The sequence below is a fragment of the Pollicipes pollicipes genome, unplaced genomic scaffold (genome assembly GCF_011947565.3).
Source record: "Pollicipes pollicipes isolate AB1234 unplaced genomic scaffold, Ppol_2.1 Scaffold_4602;HRSCAF=5417_pilon_pilon_pilon, whole genome shotgun sequence".
Classification (NCBI taxonomy): Eukaryota; Metazoa; Arthropoda; class Thecostraca; order Pollicipedomorpha; family Pollicipedidae; genus Pollicipes; species Pollicipes pollicipes.
In genome coordinates, this window is record NW_023596523.1 from 575 (window position 1) to 19,703 (window position 19,129).

Below are 19,129 nucleotides of genomic sequence, written 5' to 3' on the forward strand. Positions count from 1 at the left end.
AATTTACTGGCGCATCCACAGGAACCCGCACAACAGGGTATTACGACGGCGGTTGCCAAGCGGCACACACACACACACACACACACACACACACCCAACACACACACACACACACACACACACACACCACACACACACACACACACACACACACGCACGCACGCACGCACGCACGCACGCACGCACGCACGCACGCACGCACGCACGCACGCACGCACGCACGCACGCACGCACGCACGCACGCACGCACGCACGCACGCACGCACGCACGCACGCACGCACGCACGCACGCACTCACACACACACACACACACACACCACACACACACCACACACACACACACACACCACACACACACACACACACACACACAGCGCTATGGAATCAATGTGTAAATGGAGCAATAACCAACATTTCATGACGCCGAAATGATGCAATTAATAAAACGTATTCATTACCCTCCATAAACAACACTTTAAACAGAAATAAGCTAGCTCGGAGAAGAAAATATGTGTAAATGCAGAAACGTTCAGTTAACAGCGAAACATAAAACCTAAGCCGAGTCGGGAAGCGGTGCACCAATCCTCGTCCCTGCCGTCAAGAGCCCGTGTACCGATCCTCGTCCCTGCTGCCAAGAGCCCGTGTACCGATCCTCGCCCCTGACGTCAAGAGCCCGTGTACCGATCCTCGTTCCTGCCGTCAAGAGCCCATTTACCGATCCTCGTCCTTGCCGTCAAGAGCCCATGTACCGATCCTCGTCCCCGCCGTCAGGAGCCCGTGTACCGATCCCCGTCCCTGCCGTCAAGAGCCCGTGCACCGATCCTCGTCCCTGCCGTCAAGAGCCCGTGTACCAATCCTCGTCCCTGCCGTCAAGAGCCCGTGTAGCGATCCTCGTCCCAGCGACGCTCGTGCGAGCCTCACCTCCTTGCCGTTCGAGGAGAGATCGGGCTCGTCTCGACCGATCTCCTTGCGCCATACGCGCACCATGGTCTCGAAGGCCGAGTCACGGCTGAGCAGGCTACCGAACACGTGGCGGCCTTCGCTGCTCACCACGGCCACCGCGTTGGGGATGATGCGCGCCGTCTTCTCCTTGGTGATGGCCAGCACCAGCGAGCACGGAATCAGTATCTGGAAGCGTGGACCAGTATATGGTGACGCGCGAACAGTATCTGGCGGCGCGAGCCAGTATCTGGTGACACGGGAATATTATTTGGCGGCGCGGGCCAGTATCTGGTGACGCGCGAACAGTATCTGGCGGCTCGGGCCAGTATCTGGTGATACGGGAATATTATTTGGCGGCGCGGGCCAGTATCTGGTGACGTGGAAGCAGAATCTGGCGGCGCGAGCCAGTATCTGCTGACACGGGAGCAGTATCTGGCGGCGCGGGCCAGTATCGTGACGCGAAAGCGGTATCTGGCGGCACTGGTTATAATCTGGTAGCACGGGGCAGTATCTGGTGGCGCGAGCCATTATCTGGTGACACGGGAGCAGTATCTGGCGGCGCGCGCCAGTATCTGGTGACGCGGGAGCAGTATTTATCGGTGACATTTGGCAGCACGAAATCCGCACCTTGCAGTACGGTGTCGGTATTTGGTGAAGGTCACTGGGAAGGTAAGATTTTAAAATTGATATTACGAGCAACACCACGAGATGCATGCTGCACGGTTGTCAAGTTGTGAACTACTGCGTCTCTGTCCTGTGCTTTTGGCTGCGCGAGTACAAGAATCTGAGCGTCGAACGGTAACAAAGCTTTATGACATGATACTACGAAGTGGCACATATTCATAACATTCATGGGGTGCAAAGCCATCTGGGTATTATTTCATTACCTGGGACTGAACCGACTATCCTGTTTTGTATTGAACCATCGTAAGCCACAAGGTTGATGCGTATGACAATCAAAACAATGGAGAATGGACGCTTATTTCACGCGTGTTTACGTGCATTCACCATTATGAGGGATCGATAACCATTACTTATGACCTCGGTAGCATTTATTCACGCATATTTTAGGACGCAATACGGCAGGGACATCCAACGTCCAATTACTGCACTGGGCTAATCCAATATCGGTCTCCGCTAAGTGTTTTCACGACAGAAAACCGTGGCAGGGGGACCCCAACTGCCCGCATGTCATGATAATTCAGTTTGTCATCAATATAGTGGCAACCTGCCTTGTTCTGCGCCATGATGGCGTGGCCTAAGAAGATGAAAAGAGGGTGGAAAAGGTGAAAGGCGAACAAGTGACTGGCGGGGTACAAACGACGACGCTGTGACTTACCCTGGTAACGTGCCCGAAGAGGTTGGAGTAGAAGGCGAAGTGATGACTGGTGACGTAGAGCCGGCCCTGCAGCAGAATGTCGCTCACCAGCGCACATGAGAACGCTGAAACACCAGTGGTGACCACGCCCTCAGGCACCATTCCCACTGCTCACCACACGGCCGAAAGCTGACAGACACGAATAAAAACGATTGATATAGCACGTTGCCTTGTTCGGAGCGCGGCGATGCTGTTTTGAAAGATCATCGATCGTGAAAACTGCAACATGGTGAAAATGCCGGCATCCGAATACATCATCACCAAACTTTTTCCCTTGCAAGCTGGACCGTGAACGTCCAATTTCAGCTGTATTGCGTGCAAGCTGCGCTTTTGGACAAACGTGCTGCCCCATCAGTATTGTGCTTAACGTCATAAACTCCCATTTCGCGGAACTTAGAATGCTACTACCTCGCGCACCAGCGGTGTTCTGAGCATTCCAATCTCGTGTCTTCTCTAGCTTCCATTTCATGGCAGCCTTCAGTCCCTATCTCGCAGTTATTCCTAGCCCCGTCTCGCGGCCTAGTCCAGCCACGTTTCACACGGTCTTTACGCCCTCCTCCCTCCCCCCCCTACCCCACCGCCAACCACCTTCCCACGCCCCCCCCCCCCCCCCCCAGCGGCCCGGCTCTGCCCGGCCCCACTCACATTTAAACGATCTTCTCGTGGGCGTCCAGGTCCTTAAAAACGCCGCAGGAACTTGCGCTGCGAACGTGACACTTCGAACGACGGCTGCGAGTCCAGCCGGTTCATCATGGGGGTGCTGCGGCTGAGGCTGCGCAGCGCGTGTCTGGAACACGGCGCGGCGTCCGTGAGGAAATGGCCAGGGCGAGGCGCCGCGAAGCAGCACAGGAAGGTCTGCAGCACGGCGCGGCGCGGCCGAGTGTATGGCGAGAGCGAGGGCGCGAGGCACCGCGAGGCAGAGCAGGAGACGGGGGACCAATTCAGACGCGCTTCGCGGTCCAGCAAACTGTTGAACTGACTCGAGTATAAATGTCACGTAATGTTTCCATCTACAAAAGCCATTGCCGCCGGCCATTACGGCTCGCTCGAGGAAAGAGTTAATGTGTTGACGGCGCTTGGGCTCCAGCAGCAGCGTCGTGCCGTCGTCGCCTGGAAGAGCTCAGGGCGTGTCCTCATGGCGGGGCGGCCGCCGTCGAGCCGATGGTGAGGGCCGATGTGATGTGATGGCGTCGTGTGACGTGATGAAGACATGTGATGTGATGACGAGATGCAATGTGACAACGTTATGTGATGACGAGACGGAATGCGATAACGTGGTGCGATCCGATGACTTATGTGATGTACTAATGCGATGTGATGTGATGATGTGTTTGATGCAATGATGCGACGGCGTGTCTGACATGATGATGTAATGCGATGTGGTGACGCCATGTGGCATGTGACGTGATGATGAGTGACAGGCGTGTGTAATGTGATGACGGGATGTAATGCCAAGACCGACTTTGAATCCGATAACGGAGTGTGATATGATGACGGGATGTGATGTGATGACGGGATGTGACATGATGACCGGATGGGACGCGATGGCGGGACGTGATGCGATGGGTAGGATGAGTGATTCGGCAGGTGTAACGCGGTTCACGCCACCGGCTCCGCGATGTCACAGGGTCACGCGCAGGCGACGCCACTACGTGAGGGGCAGTGAACACTACCGAACCGGTACGTGACAGCCGCGGATGTGGGTCAACGGCACGCGGAGAGCCATCGCCCCGGCGTGGCCCTCACCGAGAACGAGTCGCGTCGGACATGTGACGTGATCGTGACGTGCTCATGTCACACACGTCGTCCCAGAGGGGAGCTGGGCGGGACGATCGGGTGGGGTTCGTTATCCTCGATGGGCTTTATCGGTCATGATGAAGCTTGAGACGGGACGGATGGGCTAGAAGGCGCCTCGAATCTTACATGCTGGTTTTTAGTCGCGTGACGCGGCTGGGCTGCTGTTGGGATAGCCGTTGGAGGCTGAAAATATCGCAATAGCTTTGAAGGAGGGGATTTTCCCAGCCTTTCCAAACGATACCCCAGTACCATCGATCCCGCGTGCCCGAAACGGCGAGCGAATACCTTCATTCGCATCATTTACTGCTTGAGAGCGTCCATTCAGAGCACAGAAAACATCCAAAACCTTGCTAAGCGCGCCTACCTAAGCACGCCATTGGAAACACACACAACGGTCTCCATGCCTTCTCAGCTGCTGAGTGGGACGCGTGTGCATCACGGACGACCGCAGCGCAGCGGGTTCATCGACCACGACGGGAAGATCTCTGTGCGGCCCGGTCGGGTCTACTCCCAGGCCCGGTCGGGTCTACTCCCTGGCCCGGTCGGGTCTTCTCCCAGGCCCGGTCGGGTCTACTCCCATACCCGGTCGGGTCTACTCCCAGGCCCGGTCGAGCCTACTCCCGGGCCCGGTCGGGTCTACTCCCAGGTCCGGTCGGGTCTACTCCCTGGCCCGGTCGGGTCTACTCCCAGGTCCGGTCGGGTCTACTCCCAGGCCCGGTCGGGTCTACTCCCAGGCCCGGTCGGGCCTACTCCCGGGCCCGGTCGGGTCTACTCCCAGGTCCGGTCGAGTCTTCTCCTAGGCCCGGTCGGGCCTACTCCCGTCCAGCAGTGCCCGCTCCGCAAAGGCGGTCGGCGCGCCTCCACGGGGACCGCAGCGCGTGTGGGCGGCGACGACTGAGAGAGACGCATCTGCCTGAACGGGACCTCCATGAACATGGCCTCCAGACTTGTCCGAGCAGGACCTCCAGAACAGGACCTTCAGACCTGTCCGAGCGGGACCTCCAGAACAGGACATTCAGATCTGTCCGAACAGGACCTCCAGAACAGGACCCTCAGATTTGCCTGAACAGGACCGCCAGAAGCAGGACCTCCAGACCTGTCCGAACAGGATCTCCAGAACAGAACCTTCAGACCTGACCGAACAGGACCTCCAGAAAAGGACCTTCAGATCTGCCTGAACAGGACCGCCAGAACAGGACCTCCAGACCTGTCCGAACGGGACCTCCAGAACAGGATCTCCAGAACAGGACCTCCAGACCTGTCCGAACAGGACCTGTCCGAACAGGACCTCCAGCTGTGGAGCCGCGCAGTCTGCGCGGCTCAGACCGGGGCTCAGGGCTGACTGCGGTCTCAGGAGGGCTCGACACAGCCCACGCTTGAAGCAGCTCAGCAGATGCCCTTCCGGCAGGCCGCAGCTGCAGGCCGCGGCAAGTGGGCGGCTCGCGATCGACCTCAGCCGTCTGCCTCCCACGCGGCATGCGACGTTGATCGGCTTCCTCTGCGGCCGAACAGGCGTTCGCTGGGCGTCGGCCCTGTAATCCACTGTAACGGGCCCCGGTGCCGCGCGAGCCTCCCAGCCGCGTCATTCGTAAGCTTCGATCGAAGTGACCCACTTCACTTCTATTTGTGCTCCACAGCCCATACGCAAACTACTTTCCAGCGCGGTGCGCGCTATCGGATTTTGATTCATCGACCGTCCACTTTGCAACACGACGGAGCCACCCCGATGAAGTCTGCCAACGGCACCCCACAACGCGGATGACCCTGGCATGACCGTGCACCCTTCAGGAGCAGCACCGGACCTCCGCCTGACCACCAAAGACTGGAAGCCCACGGACGCCGCTGGGTGCTGCCATTTACCCGAGCTGGTCCACGGAACTGTGACAGAAGGTCGGGCAAGCTTCCTACACGCCCACTAGGCACATCACGGAGCGTGAGGTGGTCCTCACGGCTTCCGCCAGCCGCGAACGCACCCGGAAGCGGCTATTGCAATCGAGGTATATACATATACATGTGTACACACACACACACATACATATATATATATATATATATATATATATATATATATATCGCTCACTGTCGCTCACTGTCACGTACCATTGTCTATGTACTTTAACATTGCTTTTTAAGCCGATGGCTATCATTGTCTTTGACGTGAGCTGCAATAGCACATTGGGCAATGCTCTTCATCAGTGATTCATTCTTTGTCACGCGTGGCATAATCCGTCGGTTCTCATCGAACAGGAAAGAAGCTCTCGCACAACACATCGTTGCAACTGAAAGACCGCGACAAAAATAGCCCTAGCTTCCTTGTCGGGGCCATTGACAGAACGGCACGTGCATTGAGAAACGTGAAAGACGGGCATTCAGAGGCGTTACTGCTAGGCGGGTGAGACTCAGACATCACAGTCTGATGGCACCGAATCCCTCAGGCCTCAAAGGCTGCCAGCTCCGGATGGATCCTGTCTGCTTTGTCTTTTATGAGCTTCCTGACATCAGGGATGGGGCACTCAAAGAGTCAGAGATGCTATCAGCATGTGTTGTGAGACTGACTGTACCATACCAGGAATAATGTCAATCACAAGTCACACCGAGCGCGCGAGTGGCAGGCACTGTACATGCGCAATCTTTAACGGACTGGCTCGGCAGACTGGACACAAACCGAAGAAAAAAAAACTCACACAAACGCTCATTAAAAGATGCCTGGTAAAAACTACACCGCGCCAGTGACGGCTAAAAACTACTCCTAACCGCTTGGCGACTATACCGGAAATGGGGCGAACCAAGTCTAGAATGATGCTCTGGTGCAAGGCTCGAACGAAGGCGTGCCCAGCAGCACGCACTCTGTAGAGATGGCGTGCCAAGCAGTACATGCTCTCGCGAGTGCAAGCTAAGAACCACGACCCATTCTCCGCTGCAGCTGACACCCTGCTCGGGACACTCCCACCCCTTCCATGGCATGGTTGGTACTCCACAGTGGCCTGGTATGGCCTGTCCCGCTCCACCGCCGTATCGTCGGGCCTGTCCCGCTCCATCGCCGTCTCGTCGGGCCTGCCCCGCTCCACTGCCGTCTCGTCGGGCCTGTCCCGCTCCCCCGCCGTCTCGTCGGGCCTGTCTCGCTCCGCTGTGGCCTCGTCGGGCCTGTCCCGCTCCGCTGCGGCCCCGTCGGGCCTGTCTCGCTCCGCTGTGGCCTCGTCGGGCCTGTCCAGCTCCGCTGCGGCCTCGTCGGGCCTGTATCGCTCCGCTGCGGCCTCGTCGGGCCTGTCCCGCTCCACCGCCGTCTCGTCGGGCCTGTCCCGCTCCACCGCCGTCTCGTCGGGCCTGTCCCGCTCCACCGCAGTCACGTCGGGCCTGTACCGCTCCGCTGTGGCCTCGTCGGGCCTGTCCAGCTCCGCTGTGGCCTCGTCGGCCTGTCCCGCTCCGCTGCGGTCCCGTCGGGCCTGTCTCGCTCCGCTGTGGCCTCGTCGGGCCTGTCCCGTTCCGCTGCGGCCTCGTCGGGCCTGTATCGCTCCACTGCCGTCTCGTCGGGCCTGCCTCGCTCCGCGGCGCCCTCGTCGGGCCTGTCCCGCTCCACCGCCGTCTCGTCGGGCCTGCCCCGCTCCGCGGCGCGCTCGTCGGGCCTGTCCCGCTCCACCGCCGTCCCGCCGGGCCTGCCCCGCTCCGCGGCGCCCTTGTCGGGCCTGTCCCGCTCCACCACCGCCTGGTCGGGCCTGTCCCGCTTCACTGCCGTGCCGCAAGGCTCGCAGTGCCGTTTCCTCGCGCCCGGGACCCGGGACCTCCGGGACCACCAGGGAGGACCCGGGGCCGCGGTGCTCCGCTCGCCCACCGGATCGGTCCGGAAGCTGCACCTCTGACGCCGGGCCGGAACCGGACTGCGGCCGGCGAGGTGGGGCTCCGAACCGTTGTACCCCGCCCCGCCCTGCCCCGCCTCGGGCCACAGCCTCGCCGTCGCCAACGCCGGGTCGCCGCCGGCAGTGTCTGGATCGTCAGACATCGATTTCGACGCGACACCAACGACTCGCAGACGACGCCACAAGCAGTGCATGAAGGGGTGGGCAGGCGCCGACCCCCACCGAGCCTGACTGACCAGAGCTCCGTTGGGAGTCAGGGGGAGGGGAGGAGCGCCAACTCCACCGCGACTGGCTGGAGCTTCGTTGGGGAGTTCAGGGAGGGGGGACCGGCCCCCGCCGCGACTGGCTGGGGCTTCGTTGAGGAGACAGGGGGGGGGGGGGGAGGGCTGCTAGCCCACACCGCGCCCGTCTGGCGGCTGCACCGCTGTCGGAGTCGGAGTTTCGATGGGCTTCAAAGTTCGGTGATGCGTCAGCCCTTGGCGGTGAGTCAGCTGAGCGGATCGCCTGTGCGAACGTATACCCGCACGGCAAACACGCTCGCCGGCGGTTCGACCACGGGTTTTGCGGCATTTTGCGAGATTTGGCCTTGCGTAAGTGGCTTTTCTAAGCATCTTTCAGCGTGCAGTACAAATGTTTGGATTCGGTTGATAATCAAATTGAATACTTCCGCATGATAAATCTCTTCGCGGCTGAACTTTGCGATATCTCTGCAGCGGCACATGCTGAACGACACGGAAATGCTGCTCATTTTTTGTACTAGCCGCGCGGGGCGAATATCAGCTTGCATCACGTACCGACGACTTGGCTGATTGGCTGAGCGACAATTTCTGAACACGTGCTGAGCAGAAAACTGACAGCGCAAACCATTGTGCGACGAATAAAGCACAGTTTGTCGTCCGAGACAGGAGGGGTAGGCTGGGCCAGACCATATCACTGTTCTTTAGCTTTTATACCTGATGTCAGTGGAGGACGGTAAGTATCTAACGCGGGTAGATCCCCGTCTGTTAGGGTACAGAGCTCCTGGGAGCAGACGCTTTTTATGACGGTGATTGGAGTCCCCCTCCATGAGTGGGGCAAGTTGCTGAACACAATACTTCCTGCCGAAGATAACAGCTTATGATGGATGTCCAAAAAGCAATTGATAATCTGTTATTTGTTCATCATTTGTGTTGGTTATTTATTCATTCATCCCATTCCTTTCCAGTATGTTGTTCCCTAAGACTCAGGATGACGGAACGCGTCGCACGCCCTCTTCCCTGACTGCCGTCATTAATACCCTGTCCTACCTCTTCCCTGACTGCCGTCATCCATACCTTGTCCTACCTGCACTGGTCTTTAGTCATATCCCAGTGATGTAGCCAAATTTTCCATGGAGAGAAATAAGTCAAATTTTCCCCCAATTCTGCACATTATGACAAACTTGCTTCGAAATCATCCAGAATTTGTTGTTTACTGTTCGGCTCAAAGGGCGGGGAGGAGGTACCACCTCCTTGACATCCGCCTAGGCCAAGTTCCTGCGATTAACCCCCGCCCGCTTGCCAGCCCAGTCCCTAAAAGGTTGGACACCTGGATCAGTATCTCACAAACATTAGAGTGTGTACCCCGGAAGTCGCACGAGCGAAACGTGCCGTTGTCGATTTAGACAAATCTGGAGACAGGTTCCCGTTGCCATCGGGCTATGGATGTTATTTTATCTTATGTAATTTTATGTTTGTATATTTGAAAAGCATAACCGAGTTGTGCGCTAACTTGTTCAATACCCGTTTAAGCGTGACTGGACCCTGCCGTCGAATAGCTGGAAATGTGAATAATTGCAAAGAAAATGAGAATGGACGAAAACGAAATAGGGCAAACTTATAGCGCATACGGCGTGATGCACTACGAAGACTTGCGTACGCGACAAAAAATTCATAGCAAAAATTGCGCATGCATATCGAACAATGCGAAAATATGCGTATGCGACTGAGCGCATGTACGGAAAGACGCGATGCAAAGAAATACTCGCATTGATTCTGCGTTACGAAGATTTGCACTTCATGATATCTGTGCTTAAGAAGATCTGCGCTCGAAGAAACACCTTACATCATCATGCGACTCGAGGACTTGCTGGCGAAATACTGCGCACCAAGAAATGCGTTATGAAGGAATACGACACGAATTCTGCCAGGCAGCGCGACGGGGATTTCCTGGCGATGATTACAGGCCTGGCGCGGTGGCGGGAGTTGCTGACCAGCCGGCCGGCGGCGACAGGCGACTCGCCCCGTCAGCGATTAACGAGCGCGCGCCGGCCATCCCCCTCACGTCGGTGACCGATGCCCCTTGACCTAATGCAGCCGGCGGATATCACCCCGACCTTTGGCAGCGGAGAACGCACCAGGGGGGGGGGGGGGGGGAGCGGGGTCGGCCGGAGGTGGCAACAGCGGTCCGGACGTAGCCTGCCAAACTCGGATCAGGTCACCACGCCGCGGCTCCGGCCGTGGTCCTTGCGCCTCACTTGTCTGGGAGCCAATTCAGTGGGCCAAGTCGTTATCGGCGTAGTAGAAGAGCAGCCACTTCTAGAAAAAGTCAATGGGACGGAGATAGCCAAGAAGGTGACCGCATGGCGACAACGATGTGCCCGGTTTCAGTGTTCACGTGTGAAATTCTGGCGCGATTTCATCCGGCCGCTCAACAACTAGGCGAAAAACCGAACATGCTCTGATTTGACGCGTGCACGGTGTTTATACAAATGAATGTCTCTAGTTGGTTTAGTGCCTATTTCAAGAGCAAGTCTGGGTTAAACAATAAGAAGATGCCTGTTTTCGATTTCATAGATCGAACGGCGGCTAAGTTTTCACGTGCCTGAGCCCACGATAGCCACGGCCCAGCTTGGGCTGCGTCCGCTGAATTGACAGAGATTTCACTGACGTCACGGCTAAAGCCACCTGGTAATTTGATTAAAAGTTCATGGTGCTTATTTCCTTCTGAGATCCTGAATTTTAATCACTCCCAACCACAAATTATTAAGTAATCTTGAATGACTGATGCAAAAGTGCGATCACGTTTCCGTCACACAACAAACAAGCATCGACCGCCGCTCCGCACTTTGGTCTCGTCACACAGCTTTCTGAAGAGGGGCGAGCGTGGCTACTCCAAAGAGCTAACGGCGGTCAAGAACGACATTGTCGTCGCCAGATAATGCGGACCTCAGTGGATATGTCGTAGATACGCTATCGCGATAGTGTGCTTAGCCGCAATGCCGTGTTTGAGGGCCATCTGCATTCACATTCGCTGAGCCAGCTCTACACAACGCGCAACACGTCAACAAATGCATAATACCTAATTTGTTAGCAGATTCATTAGCGCTGCCTCACCTAAAGCCACCAATGAAATCTGTCCGGCGTTTGCTACGAAAGCCACCTGTAACGTTTACCCTACGCTGCTAAAACAAACTAAAGGAACAATATACCGAACCTGTACGCACTCCTATGACGTTGGCGCCGCACCCGCGTCAGCTGGCTAATCGCTCAGTATTTTGTTTTCCGCTGGCATGCAATTTGTATTTCTGAAAGAAATGACTTTTACCGCTCATGACGCCATCAACTGCGTTCCAGACATCAAACCAACAGCAATTATTGCCGCAACCGCAATCATTCAGAAATAATAAAATGATAAAAAGCTTGCACGCTTTATTACGGCACCAGTTGTGCTTTCGGCATCGAGCAAAACCGCACGTCATCGTTACATGGCCACTGCCGTGCTTGTGCAGAGCGAAGCAAGTGTGGGCCTCAGTCAGCACGCCGGTCATGATCTTCCGGCATGACCCAACAGCAGCGGACATCCATCGATGTCGTTCACGCCGCAGGACGTATGCAGAAGGTTTTCGCCGCGACAGAAACGATGTGGCCGCTACCGCACGCATTATTGATTCAATCACATGATAAGAGGCTGACTCCTAGAAATGGGATTACAATCGACCATATGCACAAACTTTTTTCTATGCCGTTACCCAAGAACAGGTAACCAGGAGCGGCCCTCCCCCAATCCCAGCGACGCAATAAACCATACGTTAACACCAGAAAACATAAAATCAAGTCGCGGCACTCCCAGCTAGGAAGAGGAAACAAACGTAACGAAACAGGCGAAGAGGTGGTACGGACCCGAAGGACAGTGTTAGTAAGGGTTGTACGGTCACACAAGTCGGAGGGGCAGTTAGCCGGTCATTTTCGTGCTGGGTTTTGAGCTGAATGTCAAGGGAGTTCACCCAGTTAAGCGGGGCTTGTCGCTGGAAGAACTTCCGGAGCCAACGCCGTGAATTTGGGTACATGTGCATGACTTTAATTATATCAGAACGTGATTATGGAACATGAAGGAGGTTGAATATGAAGTGCGTTGCACATGTGCAGCGCAAAGGATTGCAATGTCTTCAAATATGTTGGTTACGTTAATATGCATTCACAAAATGTTTGTGGATGATGTTTTTATTAATGGTTTTTGATGCATAGATATCAGCTATTCTCGGAAAATGTGATGTCATAATGTCGTTCCACAGCTTAGGGCCAAGGCAAGATGTTGTAAATAGTCTACAATTATGATTTGAGAAAGGTTGGTCTAAATGTTTTACTCGCCTCATATGCATGCCATTTGATTCGTAGAGCTTGTATCTTAAATCGACTGATGCAGGGAGCTGTGAAGCTACAGATTTGTGCGTCACAATTTACATTTGGGATTTAGCAATATCCGATAGTTTCAAAATTTTGTATCATTTTAAGATTGGCTTTGAGCTCTGAGGATACACATTTTCTATTAGACGCATGGACCTTTTTTGCAAACTTACTAACCGATCTAGTGAGGAAGCATAATTTATGGCCCAAATCAAGCAGTAACTTGAATAACGAAGAATTAAAGTGTTATAGAGCAGATGTGACGTTATTTTGTCAATGAAGTACCCAACCCTACTTATTATTCCACTATTTCTCCTTACTATGCTTGCAACAAAATTAATGTGGCCAGTAAATTTAAGAGATTTGTCAATGAGTACTCTAAGATAATTGATTTATTTTTTCCCTTCAATAAGTGAATTATTAATTTGCACATTTAGCTAGAACTGTGAAGAAAGGCCAGTATAATGCTGTGTAAATTTTTTTGATATGTTCAGGGAAAAAATTAGCAATGAACCAGGAGGCCATTAGAAGCTAAAGGGTTTGATATTGTTTTGAAGTTCCACACTACTTTTATTTTTGAAAATAATCGCAGTATCATCAGCGTAAGACAGGCATGTCATGTTACTGCTTAATTTAGGCAAGTCATTGATTTACATTAAGAACAGAATTGGGCCGAGAATTGATCCTTGAGGTACCCCCATTGTACCCCATACCCCCAACCGAACCGTTTGGCAGCGGAGTTAATTTGCGTCTACCTCCAACCAGGTAGACACCGCTGAACTATTAGTTCATCTGGGTAAGGTGTTCAGGAAAAGTGCAGAGGCACAGCCGGAGGCTACGGATGCTCGCACAGAGCAAATGATGTTCGCAGTGTACAGGGACTCAGTCGCGGTTCGGAAGTCCTGTCGGAGTGTGGAGGCCCAGTCGCCGTGCAGGGCACCAGATTGGGTTCGAGGTTCTAATCGAGCGCAGCGACCTGAGATGATCTAATAATCCGGTAAGGCCACAGGGGCCCCGTGGGGTAAGGATGTCCGGTGGGGTGTGGAGGTCCAGTCAAGGTGCACAGTTTCCGTGGAGTCTAAGAAACTAAAGCGGGCCGGGGATGCCCAGTCGAAGTACAGAGGCCCAGTTTGGGCGCAAGGATCCGGTCTGTGGGCACAAAGTCCAGTCTGGGCACGTAGATCCGTCGGAGGTGCGACGGCCCAACCGAGAGACAAACAGCCTCAGTCGCGGTAAAGCTTTCCAATCGAAGTACCGAACCCCGGGCGGGGCGCTAGCATCAGGGCGGTCCCTGAGCCGAAGCACAGATCGTGCCGCCGGCCTCACCTGCGCCGCTTGATATCGCGCTCATCCTCCAAGTACAGACTGACGACACTGTGCGACATCTCCGAGAGGTCACCGCGCGAGCGCCGGTCCTCCTGCGCGCTCGCCGCGGCCTCGGCGGCGGGCGCCTCCCGCGCCGCCGCCGGCAGGTAGGCCACGGAGCGACTCAGGCGCCTCATGGCAGCGCGGCGGGCCAGAACTGACACCGCCGCCGCCGCAGCCGCGTGGAAACGCGTCGCCCGCGCTGATAACGCCGCCCGCCGGTCCTCGATAGTCGGCGCAGCGATAGCGTCATGGCACGACAGGTGGTCGGTCGGACCTCTGGACCTCGGGCCCAGGTGGTCCCGCCGGCACACCGAGGATCTATTGGCAGCGCCGCCGGCGGCAACGACTATCGCAGCGTCAGGCGCCAACTGGCGACGGCAGGAAGCAGCCGGAAACGCCCGGACGGAGGCCGGAAGTCAGTCACGCGCGCTGCCAGCCTCAGTTCGGACAGAGTCAGAGCTGGTTATCATCGGTCGCAGATCTGTGGCGTCATCGCAACGTCACACCACACGTAGGCCACGTCATCGTTCGGGAGTGAAGTTTCAGAAGTCCACTGGGGAGGCGAAAGGACAACTTTTTAAAGGCACATCTCCAGTGCTTTGCCGGACTTCAGCTCTTCGTATTTTGAATTAATGTAATTTTAACATCACCTCGCTCCGGGTAAGACAGACGCTACGAAATGGGGTTAAGGCCCACATAAAAAACTTGGAACTTGAAACTTGACGGAAAACTTCATCCACCTCGCCGTCCACAGCGTGTGACCGGAAAAAACGTGTTGGAGCGCGGATGCGTACAGATTTGCTCAGTATCTACCGTTGCCGTGACAGAATACTGTGGAACGATAAGATAGCTGTGACAGAAAAGGTATAGGTCAATATTGCACATGTTGAGGACTCCACCAACGAAACTCAGGCATGAACCCTGAGGCCATTGTTATGAAATAAACATCATTAATATCTGTAAAGACGTTGACAAGGACAAAAAGGAGCGACACACTTTCTGATCTTATAAAAAGAAGACGCGACGTCACGTTGTTTTTTGTCTGCTGCTCACGTCTTTTTTCTCCCGGTGGCGCCTTTTTTAGAGGCAGCTGGGTCGGTTACTTGGGCATTGGGTCTGGGCTCATATGGAATATGGCAACACTTGTCTTGTCCAGCGAACTGAATACGTCTGTGCGCGAGCTGAAGCCTACCATGCACATCAACTGGGAGTGCTTGGCTCCGGCTATTCAGGGCACGCGGCGTCCCTGACCGCCTAAAGTTTGAATAATTCAAACTGCCGCCCATGCAGGCGCGGTAAATCCTCAGCGCAATCTCCGACCACGCCGTGCAAAGTGCGACATGGACGCTTCCAAATGCGTAGAATAAAAGTTATCATCAAAATGAGCAATTCTTGTCTGCCTTTGAGATGGTGACACTTTGTGTTGTTCTGCACCATATTTTACATCGATTAATTTGCTTCAACTGCGTCTCGGTTCTAACTGCCGTTCTGCCGTCCCTCTCCATCCGTTGGTCTGACGGTCTCCTTCTCTATCCGTTGTCTGGACAGTCTCCCGCTGTCCGTTGCCCGGACAATCTCCCTCTCTGCCCGGTGTTCTGACAGCCGCCCACCGTCGCTGCTGTCCGGACTGTGTCTGTGACTCGGTCTCGGCCGGCGAGCCCGAACTAATGAAGCCCCACCATCCCTGCTGAGCGGTCGATGCCGCAGTCGCCTTTGGTAGCGGTCGAACGCGATCGGCCAGCACTGCGAGCAGCATTGAGAGGCTGGCCTGGCCACGCTCCAATGTCAGGGTCCGCTTTGGAGCAGCGCCAGCGGCAGTTGGCTTCGCCGGCTTCTGGACAATTTCCCCGAGGGAGTGAATGGGCGTGGCGCTTCCGTTGATTGTCCCACGTTCGCCACGGCCGCAGAGGATGTTGACGAGGCTTGGGACCGTCACGCCGCAGGGCGTGTGCCGATCGTCGAGACCAGATGGGTCCGCAGTGGCTCCTTAGGTCCAAAGTAAAAAAAGTGAAACGAAACTACGTCGGTAACGGCGACTAAAATGGAAGCCCACGGCATGTTTACAGTGACTGCAATAAAGGTTCAAGGTGTTCAGCAGCCCCGAAACAGCATCGACCTCTCGTCAGGCGAAGCTGCTTTTTGATCAGCTGATCAATTCACTTCCCGATCAGTTGTTCTAGAAATGCCGCCAGGCCAGCTGTCACCTCGCCGTGCAGCGTGGGAAGCGAAGTAAGAACTATAGCGGGTGAGAACCACTCTACTAACTTAGAACACGACTTTTCTAACTTATTAACCAACTACTAACTTTCTAAACTTATGAACTTATTAACCAACGACCACTCTTTATCTTAAGAGAAAAACCACTCTACTAACTTCTTAGACAAATTGTCTAACCTATTAGATTACTCTATCAGCTCAAAGCTAGTAGATATTAATCACTGTATCTAACAGCTGAGCGATGTCCGCAATCGCCAACGTCTCGTCTGCGCCAATCGCTCGCGCGGCCGTGACCGACGGGATCCGCCCCGGACCCGGGCCTCCTAGACGCCAGGAGGTGGCACAGCTGACCACGTCGCGTCCCGCGTCCGCGCGTCGCAGCGCTGCCCCTTGACGTTCCCGCGGCGAGGAGGCAAGGTCAGCGGTTAGCGGACCCGCTCCCCCCCCCCCCCCCGGCTGTCCCCTGGCCCAGCCGGGTGGCAACTGCATATTGATGAGCCGGCGGATCGTGGACCGGCGGCGCCGCTTGCTGCTTCTCCTGCTGCCCCTCCCCCCCCCCCCCCCCTCCCCAGGACCCGTACGGAGCGAGCGCCGAGGCCGCACCTCTCGAGTCACGCCGCCTTCGCCGCCGGGTCGCCGTCGGCCTCCGCTGGCGACGCGCCGCCCACGACTGACTGAACATCGACTGGCATCGACGTGGCCCGCAGCCTTCACATTGCATGTGACCCTCGACGCGCGCGCCGCGGCGTCCCACCCGGCTCTGACCGCCGCGCGGCAAGCGCGATGCGCTCGCGACTGGCACCTCCGTCGTCCTTCCGCCACTTCCGTGCCGCCGCGCCGCCCGCCCGCCCGCAGTCCCGCCTGCCACGCCCCGTGCGCCACGCCCCGCGCCCGCACGCGCCGCGCTCGTCCGGCGCCTCCCGCGCGGCTGACCTGTCCGTCCGCGGTGCGGTCGCGGCTCCACTCGGCCGGCGATCAATGCACCAACATGTGCCGCGTGTGCCCCGCGCCATATTGAGCGCGCCGCGCCGGGCCCGGCCCGACCACGCCGTCGCCGGCACCGGGCGACACCCGCGCGCCGACGCACTCAAAGGGAGGGACGCAGTCGGCAGTACTTGTCTGGCGTTCCTGCCGATGTTCTGCCGAGGACTGGCGTCTTCCGAACGGCCCCTGCCGCTGAGGCTCTGACGTCGTCGTTGTCCACTTAGAGTAATCCCTGTTCAATGGGCAGCTTTCCGGAATGGCTTCACGTGCCATGCAATGTCGTGGCATTGCTCCACCCCGGTTGTAGTCAATAGACGCGCAAAGGAACCACGTAGCGCGTTTGTTCTGGTTCCGGACCGACATGCCCGCCAGCTATTCCAGAGCAGCCGACGCCATACCAGCATCAGTCAGCGGGAGATATCTTCCGACGGCGTACAGAACAGGGTGATAGCTGTGATGAGGTAGAGGGTCTCGGGCGTTCCACTCGGTAACCCACGTCCTCGTATCTTTTTGGCATTTTGCTTGCCATGGCGTTAGTTTCGTTTTCCCTTTATAGTTATAGTTTGTTGTATATGCTTAGTCGTAAACTAGTCAAGGCGTTTAAACGAATCCAAGAAAGGTTTTAGCATAAGAAGTCTAGTAACACTCGCGCCAATGGCAATGAACTTACCTTTCGGCTAACTGAAAGCGACAAAGTACCGATGTCTCGTCTAAGCCTTCCCCCAGTGACTGATGTGAGCACGCGGTCGAGTTGTGAGCATGGCAGTGACCCGAGCAGTGATGCGGGTGTCCCTCACGAGTAAGTTTAGTCGTAGTAGATGGTGGCATCAGTGAAGATATGTGGAGAGGCTGAAGAGGCTACTCAAGACAGCTTGGTGCGGTGAATCAGGCAGGCACAGCCAGCAGCGTCGCCGGACTGTTGATAGGGGGATCTCCCCAAGTAACATAAAGATGTTATCATTGCGTAGAACGCACCGAACGAATATTGCCGATGGCTCAAGGTATTGCAGAACTGTTTGACGAGTGGTCAACTTATTAGAACTGTTTCTGTGATGTGATTGTAAGTGCTCGACCCAAATGCATCGCACTTGATCGCGGAAAGATATGAAATGAATGTTGAGGTAGACATGGGCATTGCCTGCGGACTGCACCTGACGTAGACCGGGAAGGAAGAGCCTGGGAGTAAGAGCACCGTGATGACAGCTTTTGGCACCGGAAGCCATAGCAGGGAGGCCACGCAGGATCGTCCTGGTCACGTCATCGTCCTGCCCCAGTATTACCGCTCATTGCTGCGTACCCAAGTATTACCGTTCAGTTCATTGTACACGTGCCTCCGCACCGTGCAGCCGCATGATAATACAACCGCCGGCGAGTGTCTAAACACTTCACCAAGACGGCAGCCAGTGCTATCGGTCACACGCGCCACCCCTGTATCGCAGGTTCAGTGTACACTGATTGCGGGTCATAGTGCTCCCGGCTTTGACCCGCGCTCCCGCGTCGGGCACCGAGGCGGCCGGCCCACCGGCGGGCACTGCGCCATGACGGAAACTGGGGTCGTGCCGAGCTCTACCGTGGTCGGCCGAGCATCGAAATCGACGCCGTCTCAGCTTAGCATAACACCGACATCGACACCGTCTCAGCTCAGCATAACGCCGACATCGACGCCGTCTCAGCTCAGCATAACACCGACATCGACGCTGTCTCAGCTCAGCATAGCACCGACATCGACGCCGCCTCAGCTCAGCATAGCACCGACATCGACGCCGCCTCAGCTCAATATAGCATCGCCATCGACACCGTCTCAGCTCAGCATAGCACCGACATCGGCGCCGTCCCAGCTCAGCATAGCACCGGCATCGACGCTGTCTCAGCTCAGCATAGCACCGACATCGACGCCGCCTCAGCTCAGCATAGCACCGACATCGACGCCGCCTCAGCTCAGCAT

General features: G+C 56.1%; 1 protein-coding gene across 1 annotated transcript; it reads right to left on the reverse strand.

Moving 5' to 3' along the window:
- Positions 1–598: 598 nt before the first annotated feature.
- On the reverse strand, positions 599–14,000 carry LOC119097857 (putative membrane protein C20F10.07). Its single transcript, XM_037220807.1, has 4 exons — positions 13,942–14,000; positions 3,032–3,108; positions 2,283–2,428; positions 599–1,129 (listed from the first exon to the last, which is right to left on the reverse strand). Exons 1-4 carry the CDS (start codon positions 13,998–14,000, stop codon positions 803–805), a joined length of 609 nt encoding a protein of 202 aa, XP_037076702.1. The 3' UTR covers positions 599–802.
- Between the last annotated feature and the right edge of the window lie 5,129 nt (positions 14,001–19,129).